This window comes from Stegodyphus dumicola, chromosome 4 (genome assembly GCF_044657685.1).
Source record: "Stegodyphus dumicola isolate Sdum_Otavi_A_Nest chromosome 4, ASM4465768v1".
Classification (NCBI taxonomy): domain Eukaryota; kingdom Metazoa; phylum Arthropoda; class Arachnida; order Araneae; family Eresidae; genus Stegodyphus; species Stegodyphus dumicola.
This window is the reverse complement of record NC_140771.1, coordinates 13,934,271-13,954,496: the sequence shown is the minus strand read 5'-3', so window position 1 is coordinate 13,954,496 and position 20,226 is coordinate 13,934,271. Positions and strand designations below refer to the sequence as shown.

General features: G+C 27.3%; 1 protein-coding gene across 3 annotated transcripts in view; it reads right to left on the bottom strand.

Annotated features, from left to right (window-relative positions):
• kst (spectrin beta chain, non-erythrocytic 5 kst) overlaps positions 1 to 20,226 on the bottom strand; it is a 329,664-nt gene that overhangs the window by 77,401 nt on the left and 232,037 nt on the right. For all 3 annotated transcript variants that reach the window (XM_085814577.1, XM_085814575.1, XM_085814576.1), the window contains 12 exons: positions 17,952 to 18,029; positions 16,627 to 16,754; positions 14,833 to 15,070; positions 12,764 to 12,903; positions 11,170 to 11,293; positions 9,787 to 9,933; positions 9,415 to 9,678; positions 7,349 to 7,479; positions 6,009 to 6,195; positions 4,110 to 4,310; positions 1,460 to 1,576; positions 754 to 867 (listed from right to left, as the gene is read on the bottom strand). In XM_085814577.1, the coding sequence (XP_085670703.1) occupies positions 754 to 867; positions 1,460 to 1,576; positions 4,110 to 4,310; positions 6,009 to 6,195; positions 7,349 to 7,479; positions 9,415 to 9,678; positions 9,787 to 9,933; positions 11,170 to 11,293; positions 12,764 to 12,903; positions 14,833 to 15,070; positions 16,627 to 16,754; positions 17,952 to 18,029 (1,869 nt within the window). The remainder of the gene's footprint in view (positions 1 to 753; positions 868 to 1,459; positions 1,577 to 4,109; positions 4,311 to 6,008; positions 6,196 to 7,348; positions 7,480 to 9,414; positions 9,679 to 9,786; positions 9,934 to 11,169; positions 11,294 to 12,763; positions 12,904 to 14,832; positions 15,071 to 16,626; positions 16,755 to 17,951; positions 18,030 to 20,226) is intronic.

The window sequence follows — 20,226 nt, the reverse complement described above, 5'->3', positions numbered from 1 at the left end:
AAGTAATTAAAATATGAACATCCCTTACTTTAGTAGTCTTGACAAGCATATAAAAATGCTTAGCGGTACTTATGCTATACAACTTTGCTTATATTTTAAAGCACAGATTTTAAAGTCATCCAAGAGTGTCCGGATTAATTACTTTAAAATAAAATAGCATATCAAGTTGAATACATACAAATATAAGAATCTTAATAGATGTAAATTTACATAACTTTGATAAACTGCTATGAATATATTACTACAGATTATAAGAAAAATGCATAAATTTGTTTTTAAATTAAATTATATGATGTCATGAATAACTATAATTATAAGAAGGTCATTGATAACTAAAACAATTAATATGAAATAACTAATTATTTGAAGATTTCACACACAAAATACAGTTTAGCTGGCTATGAAATTAAAGCAATACTTTTATATATGTAATAAGGTAATATATGTTTCTTTTATTAGAAAAGAGTAATTTTAACCCATTATAGAAGTAAAAATGAAAATAACTAACAAATTTAAGATGTTAAGAAAATCTCATTACCTTACTTAAACAAAGAAAAATAATACAATATTAAGTATTTTTCTATGAATGTAATATTAATAGTGAAAAATGATATAGGAAAAGAAATTAAGATCTGCATTTCAATTCAATTAAATATTTAAGAAATTATCCATGATGATGAATGCATCACTTCCAAGCACATTTTTATATGATCATTCATATTTTGAAATATCTGAAGTCATAATAAAACTTACTAATCTATTACTGATAACTTTAGAATCTGGATGATTTGAATCAATCATAATTTGTGCCTGATGACCCATTTCAGTGATTAGACTGCAATATGTGTCTATTTCAAGTTCAAGGGCCTGTAAATCAAATCAAATGGGAAATTATATTACATACAATACACTCAAAACAATATAAAAATAAATTTTGTAATTAGTCTGGCAGTAATTAGCTCATTCTAGCAGTACTACTATATCAAATTATTTTGCAATGTGCATACATAAGGGATACACTGATATTTACTTTAATTTTTTTAAAAGCTTTTTCTTATCTCTGAAGGATGAATTTGTCTCCTACTAATGAACTCCATTAATAAGTGAAGAAATACTTTAACATGAAAAAAATAAAGAATTTAAAAATTTACATGAAATAACAAAGCCAAAATGAACTAAGATAATGGTGGTGTTGATAATTATTATAACAACAATAAACTTATGTAACTAAAATACTTATTATACATGTATGATTAAAACTTTTTCTTTTAATGGTATCTGAAGTAAAGAGTGAATAAAAAATAACTTTGTAATGACAAATTTACTTTTAAGCAAAGATTTCATTAATATAAGTCACCGTTAGAAACTTCACATAGCTGATATTAGAAGATAATAAAATCTCAAAAGACTTAACAATATTGTTACTCGAGGATAAAATAAATATGGAAAATGATCTCACTTTATGCTTCGTTAAAAGTTTGACAGCTGCATCTTCATCCTTCCCATAATCAGTACTTTCTAAAATGTCTGTCTTTTCATTCATCCATGCTTCTACTTCATTTGCTTCTGAGAAAAACTAGAAATAAACATATGACAAAAATATTAAACTGTCAGAAGCAGGATTATTTAATAAAATTATCAAATTTTGTAAAATAATCCTGCACTGTAATAGTTTTAGAATAATGCAATAATGCAATAGCTTTCAGAAAATTTTCAGCACAGTTTATCACATGAAAACATTTAACTTTACTTTAGTGCAGAGCAGTACATTTCAAAATATTAAAACACTTCATGGCAAGAAAACAAAAAATAAGGCAGAAGAAAAACCACCAAGGATGTGTTAAATATATGTGGTATATGTGTCCACCAGTATAATGTGGACATGCATCCGAAAAGAATTATACCATAAAATACCTGAATATTTCAGAAGAAGAAAAAAAGCATGGTGTATTATTAAAGGTAATGAGAAATGTTTTGCATGAGTGTTTTTGGATTTCACTTTAATTTTTGTTATTATGAGATTTCACTTGTGTTATTCTATAAACATGCGCATCACTTGATATATCACTTGAATCCATGATGATCTTTTATTTATTTCAGAATGATATACTTTAGAAGTGTTCAATAAAATCTGCTAATATTTATTTTAATGTCGAAGTAGGAAAGCAAAATATCCCGATAAATAAAGAAACTTTAGAGTGAATATTACAAATTAAAGTTAATCCTTAAATATAATATATGTAATAAAAGAGACAAATATGTAGCAAACACAGAAATTATGATGACAAAGCACTTAGATGACATATTGAAGAGGATCCATACTAGATAAGAAGAATTTTGATTGCATAGAATGCTAATTCATAAAGAATAGGATGCTTGGTAGTCAAGGCAGTGACATTTATTTAAATTCACAGTTTACTCAGCACTCTAATCATGCCTAGTTTACAGAACATTTATATTTTTGAATAGTGCTGTGATAGGAAGAGAGCGAGGGATATAGCGTCCAAGCAGCACAGAAGTTCAAGCTAAAAGTGTGCATTTATACGACATGGAAGATTGCAAAGAGAAGGTTTCAGTTCTCAAAATTGCGAGTTCAGCTTCCAAGTTAGCTACGACACCAGCTTGATAGATAGATTGATCTAGAAATGATGCAGTGCAGAAAAGTTACGATTTTTAGAACAGACAGGGAGAATTATGGAGCTAATTTTGATTTACATATTTTTATCTTACATATATATATATATATATACATACGTACATATGTACAAATGTATTAGAAACACACATATATATAATACTATTTCAACAGTTCTAAATTAATTCAGTTAGAAGGCATAATGGCATCAATGATTACCAGTAGCACATCTAAAAACGTCATAAAAAAAAGTGCATTAAATGTATACCTATTGTAAACAAAATATCACTGCATTCATTACAAATTATCATCTTCATAATTATCACAAACAAAAAATCGTACTTACATTTTACCACAACCACCTTAGTAGAAGTTTGCAAATTTTAAGAATGCCTTAGTTTGAACTATGCCTTAGTTTTGGTTTGGTTTATTTGATTATGGCAAAGTGCATGAGGGCTATGTGCATAATGGGAGGGATGCATTTGTTGGACTCTTTCTAAGGGGACTGGCTTGTATGAATGTTACAACTGGGGGAAAGTCACGAAAATGCCCATGCAGCCAGCCCATTCATCGGGATTCGAACAGCGAATGGAAGTACTAGTGATCAGTGACTTTACCATTTGGCTGGTGGGCTATCAAACTATGGCAACCATGCACATTAACATTCTTTAGTCAAACATTCTAATAATAATCCTTCAGTTAAGCAATATAGCCATTTTCGTATGCACTCTTTAGGTTGTATTTCAAGTTCCAACTGTTTTTATAAACAAAGCATGGGACATTTTGCCTTAAACTTAATTTTAAAATATGCACATGCAGAATTTGCTAAGAATGGAAGAAACTGCAGTAAAATTTATGCATGAATACAGAATTTTGTCACAAAATCAATAAACAGTACAATGGGGAGATGTGTTCGGTAGATAACCAGTATTGCCAAGGTTTATGTGATGGCCAAGTTGGTAGAATTTTCTTTTTGTTTAAAAAAAAAAAAAAAAAAACAGGAGATGAATGTGTTATACTTTTTTCATGTAAGGTGCAATCCACATTTAATAATTAAAATTTGTATTTTAAACTTTTAAAGTATGTTTTTTCATATGTTGATAATGTTTGCTGACTTATGATAAACATGGACAGTGCAGGAATAATAATAATAATAATAAAAAGGGTTGCAAAAACCACCAACTTGCATCCAATAAGAACCTCTTCCATTTTCATATGTAAAAAATCACCAAACTATGCCAAGGTGGTTGTGTTGTTAATATATAAGTACCCAAATAATTTGCTACAGACGCTAATAATCTATTTCCAACTGAAGATTAACTGCAAAACATTCAAATATGCCAATGTTAAAAAAATCACAAAAATTCTTACACATTTAAAAAAAAATCTTCAATTAGAATCAAGATTCCTTCAGAAATAATTCACTCTTAACATAAGGAAATATAAGACATATGTAAATGAATATTCATCTTACTGCCTGAGCTTTCAAAGATAATTCAAGTTTCTTTTTCCTCTCAGAAGCACAATCAAGAAGCTCTTTCCAAGAAGTTTTCAATTCTTGACATTTAGATTCTATTGATGATGATGCATAATGTTTTTGCTCAATTAGCTGTTGTCCAGTTGCTAAAGTTTTTTCAATCATCGGTTGATGACCATTAATTTCTCTTTCCAATTTCTGGAAAGAATTAATTAAATGGCAGGATAAGACATAAAATACTTTCACATACAGAAGAATATCAATGATTATTATAATACAGTACAAAGTCCTAAATCCAGACATCTCATATGTGGACTACCAGCAATAAAATAATAAAATAAAATAATAATAATAATAATAAACTTTTTTTTAACGACCCAACTTACTGCATGTCACTTTCAAACACTTGCTGGTTAGGGAATTGCACAGCCAACAGAAATATTTTCATTAATAGTATGTTTATGTTGGCAACAACCACATTTATGGTCTAGTAAATTTTTCTGTTTAACTTAACAATGCGCGAAAATCCGAGACATACTTGTCTGGATGCTGCTCAAGCTGTTTTCTTTTGCTGGCATAGCAGCAGGTAAGGGAGAAAGATGCCTGTAAACTTAGGTTCAGTTAATACAGCAAACTTCACTATTCCTTCATTTTGTAATTTAGTCCAGCTTATTATTTTTTGAAGGTTTTATTTTTACAGTTATCTTATCAAAATTAAAATTTGAATTTTTGATTAAGTCTAAGAAGTTTCTAATTCTGAAGCTACAGAAGGGACTGAAACAAAAGCATGTTTCGATGTAAAGCCAAGTCCCCCCACTCAAAAAATGGAATTGGTTTAAAAATTGCATAAAGGCATATATCCTTCTGTATGGTACTGTAAAGTCAACAGTACAATGATTGGTCTGAAAAACCTGAGGTCTGAAAAAATAGGTTGATTTACTAGATGACGCAAAAATCTTCACTTGAATTCACTTGAAATTTTCAACTTCAAATTTTATGATGAACTTCACTTGAAATTTTATGATGGGCAATGTTTTTATCTACTTTCCCGCCTCCAAAGTGTATATCCATAATTCAGCCAATAGATATTGGAACACCACATAAACTGAAATGTAAGTAACCTTTTAAAATTTATGCTAAAGCCTTTTTAAAATCTAAACTAAATTTTCTGAACAATGCTAAGATAATTCAAGAATTGTTTTAATATTTTACTATAAAATTTGTTGTATGCAGCATTTCAAGGTCACGGGAGGATATATCTTCAGATATTTAGAAAAATGTTTCCTTTAATTTATGGCCAGCTACCATATTTCATGTTGACAGCTGCTAATTCGAAAGTTTCCAGATTTCATAAGCAAACGGCAAAATTTTCCAATTAATGGAATTCATGAAGAAATGTGGAGAACTGATAATAAAGGAAGATAATGTAACACAAGTTGTGATAATACACCAATCATCAATCATCTAACAGATGGTGAAATCTGCAATACGATCCTAAATCTTAAAAATACTGCTACCAATAGTAAGGAAGGTGATAATGCAGTTGTTGAGAATTAAAACATGTCAACTAACAGTTTAATAAAAATTCACAATGTGATAATTTACAAGACTTGAAATGTGGAACTTTGTGCTTGAACAAAAAAACCACAAAAATGTCAGTCTGTCTATACAATTAAAGAGAATGTATTAGTGTATATATACCTGAAAAATAAAAAAAAAAAAAAAAAAAAAAAAAAAAAAAAAAACTTTAATTTCATATTTTTAATTATATATAATTTCTACAAGTTATCTTACTAGATTTAATCTGATGATTTAATTCTGGAAATTCTTGACTACTACGGATCTCAGACTTAGTACTGTATCAAAGTGATTATAAAAAAAAATCAGAAATATTACCAGATGTTTCTTATATATATTTTGAGCATCAATGAGATTTTGCCCTAAAACTTGAGAAGAGGCAGCAGGCAAATGTTCTTTAATCCACTGTATTTCAGTGTCAACTTCAAAATTAAATTCATGAAGTTTCAGAGATTCCTGCAGAATATGACGACGCTCAGCAGCAGGAGCTTTCATTTTAGCAAATCTATAAGCAGATGTTCAAATGTAGATATTTACATACAACAACACATGGAACAAAATAACAATTCATTCATATAAATTTTAAAATCTTGCAAACTGTCAACTAAGAATTATTAAAAATATATAAATGAAACATAGGGCACATACAGCATAAATTTAGGCCTATTTTCTAACTTTAGTTATACTTTACAAGGTATGAACATTAAGTATACTTTGTAATTTTTAACTCAAAGGGACAAAATGCTTAAAGTTTTTAATTTAACTGCTAGTCTTGAAATATGGAGAGAACAGAAGGTCACATCCTAGAACCGCACACAGTTGTGACTTTTAAATAACTCCAAACTTGCAAATTTTACTGCTTTATAATGCATCGTCCAAATTAAACTAGTTTTAATTAATAAATAAACTAATTATTTAATTCATTATTTTAAATTCTATGTTTTTCCACTAATTTCCTTTGATTTTTATTATTTTGTTTACCTAGATTATATCGATGACAACCTAACTACGAAAGACAATCTTTTATTTACCTTGCTTTCAACTATAATAAAAATTAAATTAATGTGCACATAACCTAATGAGTAAACTTAGTAATTTACCATTTAAAGAAAAATTAAATGCACATATATGACAGAAAATTACTCCAAAAAATCATTTGAAGAAAAAAAAAGAATTCACACAATTTTGTTTCATCAATGGACAACTATATAACTGCTTTAGTGTCCTTTAAAAAAAAAAAAAAAAAAAAACTTTTTATCAACATTTTATTTATTACAGTTCCTTTTTCATTGACATTCACTAATTAATAATTCTTCTAAAATACAAATGAAAGAAATGATTAAATGAAAAATCAGGAGATACAGAGGTTTACCAGAAGACCAGAAGATAAGATGAAAAATCAGAAGTATAATTATTTTAGTGGAAGAGTTGGCAGCTCAGCTAAATACGTTCATAATTAAAATTTCAAATGAACCAAATTTTTCAAAACATATTTACTTGGATACTTTCTTTCATATTTTAACAATAAGTTAAATCTAATAAACATGAAATTTATGAACATTTTTTTAAAGGTAATTTCTGTGAAATTTTACTTATGATAGTACTTCAAACTTAACTATCATTTATTTTTAAACAGACATTTTTCTATGAATTATTACCTTTCTGTAACAGATTTTGTGCCTTTAAGAATATTTTGAGCATCAAAGTGTCCTTGGCTAGCCATCTCTTCACCAAGGAAAACAAGTTCCGTAACTTTAGTTTCCCAAGTCAACAGTTCGTTTTCAAGCATCTGAAATATTAGTTAGTGGAGAAATACATTAAAAACTGTTTCTTAAATAAATAGAAATATAAAAAAGCATGGTTTGGTTTGGTTTATTTAATTATGGCAAAGCACTCGAGGGCTATTTGCCTAAGGGTAGCAATGTCCTTGTGGAGGACTTTCTATGAGAAACTGATTTGTATACACATTACACATAGGGAAACTACAAAAAGGCTCATGTAGCCAGCCATTCTGGGAGATTGAACTATCAGTGTTTAGCAACTTTATCACTCGGCCGCTGGTGGGCTTATAAAAAGCATAATTGAAATTATTACAAAAACAGTATACATGTTTATATTACTATTGAAAAATTAAACCATTAGGTTAAATCAAAATTTAACATGATAAATTGAAATTTTTAAAGCTAAGGTGTTATGCACCAATGTATCAGAAGACAACAGTTTATACACCTCACCCCCTCTATCTATCAAATTTACTCAAGAACATTTCTCTAAAAATAAATAAATAAGTAAACCCTCCTCTGATTATATTTTAAAAGATCAGGGAAGGATTTCTTTTTAATTACACAGAATTCAATAAATAAATTCAGATTTGAATGATCTACAAGAATGGATTAACAAAGAAGGAAAAGGAAGAGGAAGAAGAAAGCACATGAATATTGAAAGAGTCATAAAAATTTGATGCATTTTACTTAAATAACTTTACTTTACTTAAATACTTTTCATTAGAGAAACTAATACATGGAAAAGCAAGACCTCAATCTAAAACTTTAAAAAGTAGGCTAACATTAGACTAAGATTAGTATTATAGAAAAACTCTGCATATTTTGATAGCAATTAGCATAAATCTATCTTCTTCAACTGATAAAAATATCAGACAGTCACATTTTTGCTCTTTAAAGTAGAAACATCCATCCTCATTATCTACCTTTAATGCATTAAGCTTTAATGAAATTTAATATCAACTTTAATTAAATTTGTTGGACAATTTTGACTGAAATTAAGTAGATTATTTTTAACATTATAAAAGAAACCTACAACTGCAAAAATAAAATCACATAAGGGAAAAAAATATTATTTACAGAATTCAAAAAATTGCCTTAACACAATAAATTATATTTATTCAAAGTGTGTACACAAATTTTGATACAAAATATTTACATTTTTCTCTTAAAAAACATAAATTTAGATGCAAAATTCTAATGAAGTAACAATCAGCTCAGAAGATTAAAAAAAAAATAAAATTTAACATATTTCATAACATTTCAGAACAAAGCATACTTTCAAACAAAATAATGTATTACTAATCCTACATATTCTAAAATTATTAGCATGCTAAGCTAAAAAATGTACACTCTTTGTACTTGAATAGTCACAGTGACAAAGAAGAGAAGTGTACAGAAACTACATCCAATATTCTTCACAATGTGGCTGCTAATGCTAACAAAGAATTAAAATAAGCTTAAAAAATATGCTGAAAAAATATTTTTAAACAATCTTAAACTTTATTGCATCCCAGTCTTCTACCTTTTTGCAAAGCTCTGTAAGAGCAAATAATTTGGCTTGAAATTTTTCACTAAAAATTTTAGTACACAAACCCAGTGTTCAATATACAAAGTCAGCTATTATGTCACTTCTCCATCATATCTTTATATTTTTTAAAAACATCAGATGCCACAGAATACATTTAATTTACAGAAAAGTCCAAATGTATTATTACCACGAATGCCTTGATGTTATAAAAAGTAGATCAAAATATGTCTTAAATTTAGTTATTAATTTTACAAAAATACTGTTACTCAAATGAAAAACATTTCTCAAAATCTAACTAAAATTCAGTTTTTTTATTATTTTTTCCCTCCTAGATAACTTAGTACTCAAATTAATTTTCATCTGATGTTTACATTTACTTATTTCCACAAATATTCCCACATTCATAAATTACCTGATGGCGTTTAAGAAGCTTTTTCACACTCCTTAAATCATGACCCAGATCATCAGATGCTAGAGAATTTTCCAATTCATCTAATTTAGTTCGGGCATCCTCCAAAGTTCTGTTATAAGTATGCTGAGCATTTGCCTCTCGCAGTTTCTGTCCTTTCTCCAAAGTTTTAGCACATAACTCTTGCCACTGTTCATTCAGTTGTTTCAATAAACTCTCGATCTTTTTAGCTGCATAATGGCCTCCAGTTAAAAGTGACTCGCCATTCTTTAACAGAAAAATGCTTAATTACAATGGGAAAATTTAATATTAGATTTTTATAAAACAAGAAAAACTTATTAGTTAAAATGATTAGGCTGTAATTAATTATTTTACCTTATTTATGGCATCAAGTCTCTCAGCATTAGCTTTCAACTCTGCTTCGAATGCTTCATGCTTTTGCAATTTACGTTCAAGATTAGTCAAATCTCGATAGGATTCATCAGATGCTGTTTTTAATTTCTCTTGAATCCACCCAGAAAGCTATTAAAAAGAATAGAATGATGTCGCTTTGCATAAAGAATACATAACTTTATAACTTAACATAAATAAATAAATTTTTTCATGCAATTCTTAAAATTAAACAGCTTTCATGATATTTTTGCAAAAAAGTGAAGTATCTTAATACTCATATTAAAATCTTAATAATATTACTTATGAAGTACTTTTAACATTATTAATTTAATTAATCTAATAAAAATACACGTGAGGGGAAATTTTGAAAAAAAATCGACAGATGTGTAAAAATCCAAATACAAACCATTACGAAATATTGTGATGACAGAAATTATTAAAAGTAAAATAATCTAGCATTTAAATGGTGATACCAGAATTTGAGAGGCGTGCATTAAAAATTTTTTACTAAGACAACAATTGCCAAGTACTTGTACAAGAACTATGAGATAGAATTTTTTAATATTTAAACTATTTGCTTATGACTTTTTAAAAAAATATTTTAAGGTAACCCATCAATGATCATTTCTCACACAAAACATGTCTAGGAGAAACACTTTTTTAAATTGAAGATAATTAAAACTTAATTATAATTAAGTTTAATTAACTCCTTACTTGAGAGTTAGTGCATAAACTTCAGCAGAAAAAACGTTAAACCTTTCAATATAACTGACAAATTTATGAAAACATTTAGTGGGTGTTCATGTAGCAAACATTCACCTTATATTTAAATGGTATTAAAGTGAGTTGGTTTTGGACAAAAGCAAATTTGTCACTTTTTATAAGTAAGGGATTAAGTGACAGTTATTAATTTTTCAAATAATTTAGCACTGTAATTAACATTCAAAAGATAAAAAATCTTTTCAAATTATTTTACTCAGACTTTATTTTCAATACTTTTTATTTAACAGAAAATTTTGAGTTCAAATTCTAAAACTGAAGAGAAGAGAAGAGAAGAAAATTCTGTGCAGTAAAATTTTCATTTTACTGAGAAAAATGTCAAAATTTACAATATGTCAAACATTCATTTAATTTTTTTTTATTTTGATATTTCATTTCCTAAAATTTTACAATGTAAGCATAAGGAAATAATACCATGCACAGAAGTTTAAAATTATAAAAGATTATTGCAACTAATCACATGTTACAAGAAATTCATGAATGTCTTAGTTACAATAAGTATGATGAATTTAATGCAGAGAAGAAATTTTTTTAAATTTAAAAGTATATATACAACTAATTAGGAGACGGGAAAAACCTTATTACCTCATTTACATCAGTACGGAATTCTTGAAAAGCGTGAGATGACAAAAGTAAATTTTTTCGTTGCTCTGCTTTTTGCTTCACAGCTTGTCTTTGAGCAAGCACAGTTTTCCTTCTTTGATCAATGCTAAAAATAAATAAATGAAAATAGGGATGAAAGGGGAGGAAGAGGAAAATAAACTTTTAAGAGCAATGCAATTTTATGCTTTTAAAATTTTAATGGACTGATGGACATCATCTGCTTGCATATTGAGTATCTTAAAACAAAGAGTAAAATACTTTGAAATTCATTAAATTTACTATTCTTTTAACATTTATGATTTTTTCTTTCCTTTCAACCAATAGTTAAATATCAATGTCAGACAAAATTTCATGCTTTTTAAATAAAGATACTATATTCTAATTTGTAAAAAAAATTAACAAAAAATAATTACATCTCTATCACAAAATTAATACGAGTATCGTTTCATAAGTTTGGTAAAAAAAAAAAAACAAATAAAACCCATCTTTTTTAATCTGCTTTATCTCTCTTAACAATAATAAGTTTCAATCAAGATCTATACACATTGAGTTTCCAATTTTGTAATATTGTTGGAAAATTAAGCTGTTTCAAAGTCTGCTAACATTCATTTATGGTGACAATTACTTCCTCAATTGACTAGAATTTATTTCCACTGAGACAAATCTAAATTTCAGAATAGGAAGGCAGGATATTATGCACTGACTCCATGAAGGTGCCTATGGCCTCAACAATTCATGCATCTTCATCTGATGATTTTTCATAATCTTACCATGGATTTTTTTTCAGGATGCCAAATGTGATGATCTCAACAGGTTGTCATGAGTGCGCTTTTGTCCTCAGCGCATGTTTGGCCATCTCTATATTCACTTATCCAAAAATAAATGGTTTTTAGTACAAAATCAGAATCTCCATGAACCTTGTCTAAATTGGCTTTCATCTGCACTGCTATCTACTTTTTAAATACAAGTGTTTTATCACTGCAAGGAATTCCTTCCTCCCCTATTTTTGAGGAAACTGCTACACCACCTGTTTTAAATGATTACCAAATGACAACTATTCATCATTTCTGGATGAAATTTGTCCTGGCACAGCCATCTCATGGAAATTTATGATATACTTAGCAAACGAACCTCGTACTAACCAAGTAATCTGATTTCATTGGATTATTATTTTTAATAAGCAGCAAAAGTTTCTAATATTACCAAACAAATTTAAAATGTAAAATTTTTGTAAGATGTTTTATGATTTGTTTCCTGTATTATAAATTACTATTAAGAATAAATATTTTTAATCTGATTTTTTGGGAGGGTTATTATTTATAATTTATCTTTGTCATTAATTTGTACTTTTATGAATACAATTGTATTTCTAAAATCATTAAGCCATACCACTAGATCGGTATTTTTAAAGGGTCATAAAGTCATTATGTTCAAAGTCAGCTAATGAATATCATCACACAAATTAATTATCACACTGATAATTATATTCTACAAGATTACCAGCTTTAGTGGAACTGTGGGTAATTCTTTTAAATACATTTCACTGTTTACATAAAAATAAAGAACTTCTTCATACTATTTGCTTTCATAGTGTCTTGCTGCTATAAGTTTATCAGCCATTTCGCTAAATGTTCGCAGTCTTTCATCCTGGGCTAGAAGAGTGTTAAGGAAATTTTCATGTCTTTTTAGCAAGGTTTCAACATCATCCAAAGTCATCTAAAGAAATATAAAAGGAAAATTTTAATAATAATGTAAAAACTCAGGCAGAAAACATTGATTATTATACACAGGCAGAAGCATATAAAATTACACTAATATAATTTTATTTTTTGAATATTCATTCATTTTTGATAATCTGTTACATAAAACTATCAGTTTAACTTTTTCCCACTCCTCAACATTCATACGGTAAAACAAAGCTCAAGTTTCTTTTTCTTCTTTTTTTTTTTTTTTTTTTTTTTTTTTTTTTTAATTTTTGACATTAGAAACATCCTCAATTTTTCCCCCTCTCAGAAATTTAGGATTGTCATGTTACAGTATACTATCATATATTAATCAACTATGCAACTTGGGAATGCTGCCACTCTGCAAGAGGTAAGATCTTTTATTTGTTTTTCATGCATCTCAAAAACAGCCAGTTCTCTGCATTGCAAATTAAAAGACTTTTACCTTTTAAACTAAAGCACTCTGCAATTGCTTAAGAATTCGAAGAATTTAAAAATAATAAATACTCTTTTAAATAAGTCAAACATTTATTTTACATTTTTAACAATATAACAAATGGATATAATTTAAAAGGCAGTAAATTTATAACTGATAATTTGTATCAGAATTTGCTATGTTATTGTAATTAATAAAAGATGTGTCTAATGTCATACCTTCTAGAATACCTTGATCTATAATTATTTTATTTAATAGCATTAAATTTATGGTAGATGATTTTAAAGAATAAAATATCACACTTATAAAATTTTACCAATACTTTTTACTTAAATTCAGTATTATGCTGGGTATCATTTATAATACTTATAAAATATTGAAACTTTTCACTTAAACTTATAGTGAAAGATTTCTGTGACTAAAATATTTTGTGCAACTTAACAATATGATTTATTTACTATGATTATTTTATTCAATTACATATCTACTTTTATACTACTGATTATCTTAACTTATATATGGCATTCCCCCATTTGCTTGGATAATACAGGTTAAATTTATTTGAATATTTACTTACTACACATGCTTAAAATAAAATTTTCATTTCTTTCAAAAAACATGTAGATACTTCAAGGAAATGAAAATTTATGTTCTTTAGTGTGCTACATCCTAAATTTTAAATCTATATTCAGAACTGTCGAATGACGCATGTAATATTAGATTTATGCTTCTCAAGTGATTGTATAAAAATTGCTGACACATGTTTCTTACTCAGTGATCAATAACTTGATTAATTAAAATTATTTTGAAAATGACCTTTCTACATGAACTTTAATTTACTCTCTCTCTCTCTCTCTCTATATATATATATATATATATAAACCCCATAATTCTGACTAAATCAGGTCTCCCAGATAGTTATTTTCAAATTAAGTAAATTAAAAGAAAAGCAGTCATTCCAACAAACAATAATAAAATTTTACCCTGCCAAAATTGCTATTTAAACCAAGGATTTGAAAACACTTACAAATAGAAATTAATGTACAGTACTGCAAAAGAGAAATTTAATGTAATTAAATACTGCATGACTTTAATAATTAATAATCTTAATCCTGCAATTTTTAATCTGTATAATGAATATATCAGAATGTACAATTTTAATGCATAAGTATTTGTAGAATTTATATACAAAATAATTATCCACATTGTACATCAATTTTTGGTTATTTTTCTAGTAAACAAAATATCGTAAATAATACTGCAATTACACTTTTAATTTTTAAGGTTTAGATTTTAATCTAAATGATTTAAAATATGCTACGAGAGAATCATTATTTTCCTTAAAATTTATTTATTCTCAATATCTTACTTTGCAAGAAAATAAACAGTTCAACTATTAAATTTTAATACTTCATATGCACAATTAGTAAAAAATGTAATCAAAATACATGGATAAAATACTTATATTTTAAAGTATAAACTTACACCTAGATCTTCAAACTCCAGAAATGCATTGTGACTGTTTGTAATACTATCAATCTGATCAGCTTCCCTATTGAAAACTTGCAAATCCATACACTGTCTCAACCAGTCTCCCTTTTCTTGCCAGCCTCGGTGTATTGCATCTTGCTCTTCTTGTAACTGAACTAAAGCATCTCTTATTTCAGTAGACTCTGGATTTTTTTGCAATAAACTAACCCCTAAGCCTTGTATATCTGTAAACCTATGCATTTAAAAAGGGAAAACAAATCATACATGAAAATGAAATTTAAATTAAAAAAAATAAGCAGCAAAGCACCGATATGAATAATATCTAGTTTTATAATTATGTAAGTAACAGAAATTTAGTTCTGCAAATGAGAAAACTGTTTAGCAGAATAATTTGTTTTAATAAATTTAGTTTGTATAATCTGTTATTATGCACTGTATACAATTATATCTTGTTGTTATATCAATATCTGTTGTTATGCACTGGCATTTACATAATACATTATTAATGTATATTTGAATACTTAACAAGTGAAATTCCAAAATTTAATTACTGTATTTTCCAGCATATAATACGCAACCGTGTATAATTCACATCTATGATTTCAAGCTAAATTTAAATTTTAGGTATATTTGCTGTGTAACATGCACCCTATTCTTCACGAAGAAACCGAAAAGATACATATGCAATGTTCGTTTTGAGGTCACTTATTCAAAGATTTGTCCTAGCCTTATGAACAATCGAATACCAAATTGACAAGTGATAAGAGGGAAAATATGCGTGTGGGGCAAATGCTTGAGGGATCAAATAATCCCTCGAAGAGGGCAGATTGTATTCAGTGTGTGTCCAAAAGAATACTATTGTAGTAGGGTTTCAAGAAAAAGGGAATATAATTTGGAGTAAGATTGCACTTCCAACCTAAATCAATTCGTGGAATTATGATTCAGACGTTTTCTTTTTCTGCAGAAGCCATCATTTTGAAGTGAACTTTGAAGATTTCAGTTGAAATACAGTTGATCCAGAGTTCTTTTTATAGTAAATATGGCTTCTGCCAAAGGAAACTACACAGTGCTGGTTTCCACTGCAGTCACTTAGTTTGCAAAAGAAAATGGAAATCGTGCTGCAGCAAGCATGTTTGGTGTTGGTAAGAGATGGAATGGATGATGGTTATTTATTTATAGATGAAACAGAAATTGATGATGTGTGTGAAGATATAATGAAAGACAAAAATAACGAATTTTTCATGCTATCTGATAATGAAAAGTTTTTAAGCTCAGGTAAAAGTCAAATTTTTGTATGCTGACTTTTTCCTTATTTTTAATCTATCATTTTTATATCTGGCATATAACGTGCCCCAGTAAATTCAATCATATTTTTGGTGTTAAAAGTGCATGTTATATGCTGGAAAATATAGTATATATTTATCAATAAAAAAACTTAAAACTTTAATAATAGCACCTTTAGCTGAAGTTGGATTTAGATTACATAAAATTTTTTTATAATATTATCATCACATAAAATTGGTTAATATTTATTATAAACTACTTAACCTTATAACTTCTGCAAAAAAATTAATTATGAATAATATAATCTTATATGAATTTAAGACATTGTTACACTTTAAAAAAAAAAGAACATGTTTAGTAAATAAAATTACCTATTCTAAATGCATAAAATTGCTTAATTATTGTCTGAACTATTTATAACAGGAAATCTTATTAATACAAATAAATAAAACATCAGAAAATAAAAGGAGAAAATTTATAAGTAATGCTTCCAGATGTACTTACTCATCTTGATGAGCTGCAATATCATCCCCAAGGTCTTGATGTTTCTTCAAAAGATTTTCTGCAGTGGCAACATCTCGAGCAGGTTCATCACTATTAAGCAACTGCTTTACATCACTCACCCATGCTAACTGGAAGTTTAAGTCATAATTGAAATAAGTATACATTATTAGTAGTATTCTAATAATGCTTACAGAGACATAGCAATAAATAAAACAGCTTGAGATGATTTTATTTAATTAAACTTTAAACTGTTTTTCTTTGAAATTTTAGTCAAAATTTAATCTGACTTAATCATAATCCTTTTCTTACTATTGACTTATTAATAAAATTTTAAAAAAAAATGGGTGAACAGAAAAAAAAGAGAGAAGAAAAATTTTTAAATATAGTTCCAAGAAAAACTTTCAGCATTTCTATTCGAGTCATTTATGTTTATGGCATTAATTTCTATTCTTCAAAGAATTTCAGAATACATATATAAAAAAAGAAAAAATATTTTCTCATTTTTCATCTTTTCTGTCATTCGTTTTTAAAATTTACTTTTTCATCAATACATAACAGAGAATGATTTAAATTCAAAAAATAACTTACAGTTTTTTTTAAACAAAATAAAGATCTGAAAAATGCTTTTAATTTCATTATCAAGAAGCCACTCAAAATCCACTTTTAACCCTATCAAAAATTTCTAAGAATATGCAATTTAAAAAAATATTTCCAATACAAAATTTCAATGCAATTATTCAAAAAGTTGCACATTATGCATTTTGAGAAATAAGCATTATCTTATATAGGATATTAACAGATATTGATCAAGATTATTTAAGATTCGCACTGAAGACAAAAATTAATATACAAATATTTTAATTTCAACTACAAATTTAAAGATGCACATAAAGTAAAATATCCCAGGAAAAGTTGTTTTTTAAGAGATTTTATACATGTAAAAAATAAGCAAGCATAAATAATACAAAAAAAAAAAAAAAAAAAAAAGAGAGGAGGAAAGAGAGGGGGGGGGAAGATTCTTTATAAAAACTTTAACTACTACAGTACTAAAAATGACACTATTACTGATAAAATGAAATGAACAACATTTAAAGGAAATTACATTTATCTTTAAAATTATCTAGTATTATGCTTCATTACATAAATTCTAATTAAACAATAAAATGCTGTTTGGGGCATAATATAAGATGCAATTTCTAGTTCTAGTTTAGGGAAATCCTATTAATGTTTACAATGCTAATCTCGTAGAAGAAAAGTATTTTGAAGAACAACATATATTGTTTTCAAAGAAAGTTTTAGCTCTAAAATTTAAAAATACCACATACCAGACTCTTGACACTGTTTCGAAATATCTGTAAACCAAGTGACTCATCTAATCTAGCTCGTCTTTGAGCGGCTTTTTCCTAAGCAAAGTAATATTCAAATGCAGCATTACATTTCACCCCAATACACAATACAAGTTTTATAATGTAATGATAATCTAAAAGATAATTTCTCAAGAGAATCTCAAGGAATAGATATTATTAATCTCGACAGATTTAATCAGATAAATATGATTTAACATACAAAGATAATTTCCTTGTGATCATTACTCAATATATCAGTGGTAAATTACTTTCTTGTGCTATTCCAAAAAGCATACCATTTATATGACATAAATGTTAGTAAGAATACTACCAATACAAGAATGCATTATACCATATAAAACTTCTACTGGCATGTACGCAATTTTGACGCATAATGCTGCCTTTCCTAAAAAGCAAACTATTAACTAATATAACTTTTTGTTCATTAGAACCTAAATCGCATTACAAAAAAGTTCATTCTTATTACAAAAAAGTTCATTCTTATTGTAATCATATTTACAAAATAAGATGTTAATAGATATAACAGAGCACAACAATTAAGCAATAAACTAATATTTTTCATTTACACAAAAACTATATTTTCCTTGAACAGTAATTTTATAAGCAACAGTAAATAAGTTACATATTTCGCTGTCTCATAGATAGTACAATCTTGTTTGGTATAGTTGAACATAATTTCTGCATACATCAGGAATATAGCAATATGGAAAATTTACTGAATTGTTTGCTACATAAGAAGCTCGGTAAAGTTTTAAATTTAATTTATGGGTCAAATACGTAGATCTTGAATGAGGTCAACATTTACACAAATAATATTATTTCCTTCAAGCAATTTGTTTATATCTTAATGAACAAATGAAACATTATAGCATATTAAACATATTAATGTAATTTAACGGTACATACTGAGAATAATTCTTGAATTTTTTAGAATCTCTAAATTTTATTATATATAATTCATTTTAAAATTTTTCACAAAAAGTAAGCATTCTTTTAACAGTTAACATTACATAATTTATTTTAAAATTTACAACATTAAAGACATAAAAAAAGAGTATGCTTTTTTTAACAGTCTTCTAACATAATTTAAAATCAATGATTAATTTGCTTTCTCATTTTTACCTAACTGAAAAATTAGTATTAACTTAAAAAACACATCCCTAAATTTTTGTTTTGGAAGAAAAAATAAAGAATTATGAAGTTTTATAATCTATATATGCAAAAGTAAAAATGATTCCATATATTACTCATGTTTCAAAAATAACTTTCTTACAAATATTAAACCTAACTAATGCTGAGTTTTTTCTAAAGTACGAAGTATATGTTAAAATAGTATTTCTGAACCTAAGATTAAAACCTAACTTTAAAACATTTGCATTTTTATAAAAAAATTCTAATAATTAGCATAAAGGGCTATTAATTTTGAAGGGCACAGAAGGTCTATTAATTTTGTTTAGGCATTTTGCATCGAAAACTTTAAATATAATGTACGTTCCACTTTTCCAATTGTTGCCACCAAATATTATCGTCCTGTGTTATATTTTAAAAAATTAAATAATGAAGCATCTGCATAAATGAATATACATTTCTCACATAGTGATAGAACAACGGTACCTAGAGTTATCAAATTTTGAATAATGCAATCCTGCATCAAATATGGGCATCTGGAAGCCCTAATTTGGAATTTGTTTTATTATTGATTTCATATTTTGTCACTCGTTAGCAAATTTTTCATTAGCAAACTCAATGATTTCAAAGTGAGCAACAGCAACACTGTACTGGGGAGACGGACATTTTTATTTTCAGCACACAAGACTGCATATTGAAAATTCTATATATATGCTCATTTTAAAATTATTTTGTGATTTTGCTGTTGAATTGAATTTTATAGTTTAAGTGGGAAGAACATGATATTTAACAAATAAAGGTAATACATAAAAAGTTATTTAAAAAAAACCCATTTGGGCATAATGTAAAATCTGAAAGCTTTTTTTTTTTTTATTATTAAGTCCAAAGTGGCTTTTGTCCCTGAAAGGACTATTGTTTTCGTTTTGCGATTTTGCGTTCGTTCACTATAAATGTCCCTTTCACTTTTCAAATTGTTGCCACCAAATGTTAGAGTCCTGTGTTATATTTGAAGAAGTTAAATATTGAAGAATCTGCATAAATGTATGCATGTTTCTCGCATTGTGATAAAATGACAGTACCTAGAGCCATCCAATTATGAATGATA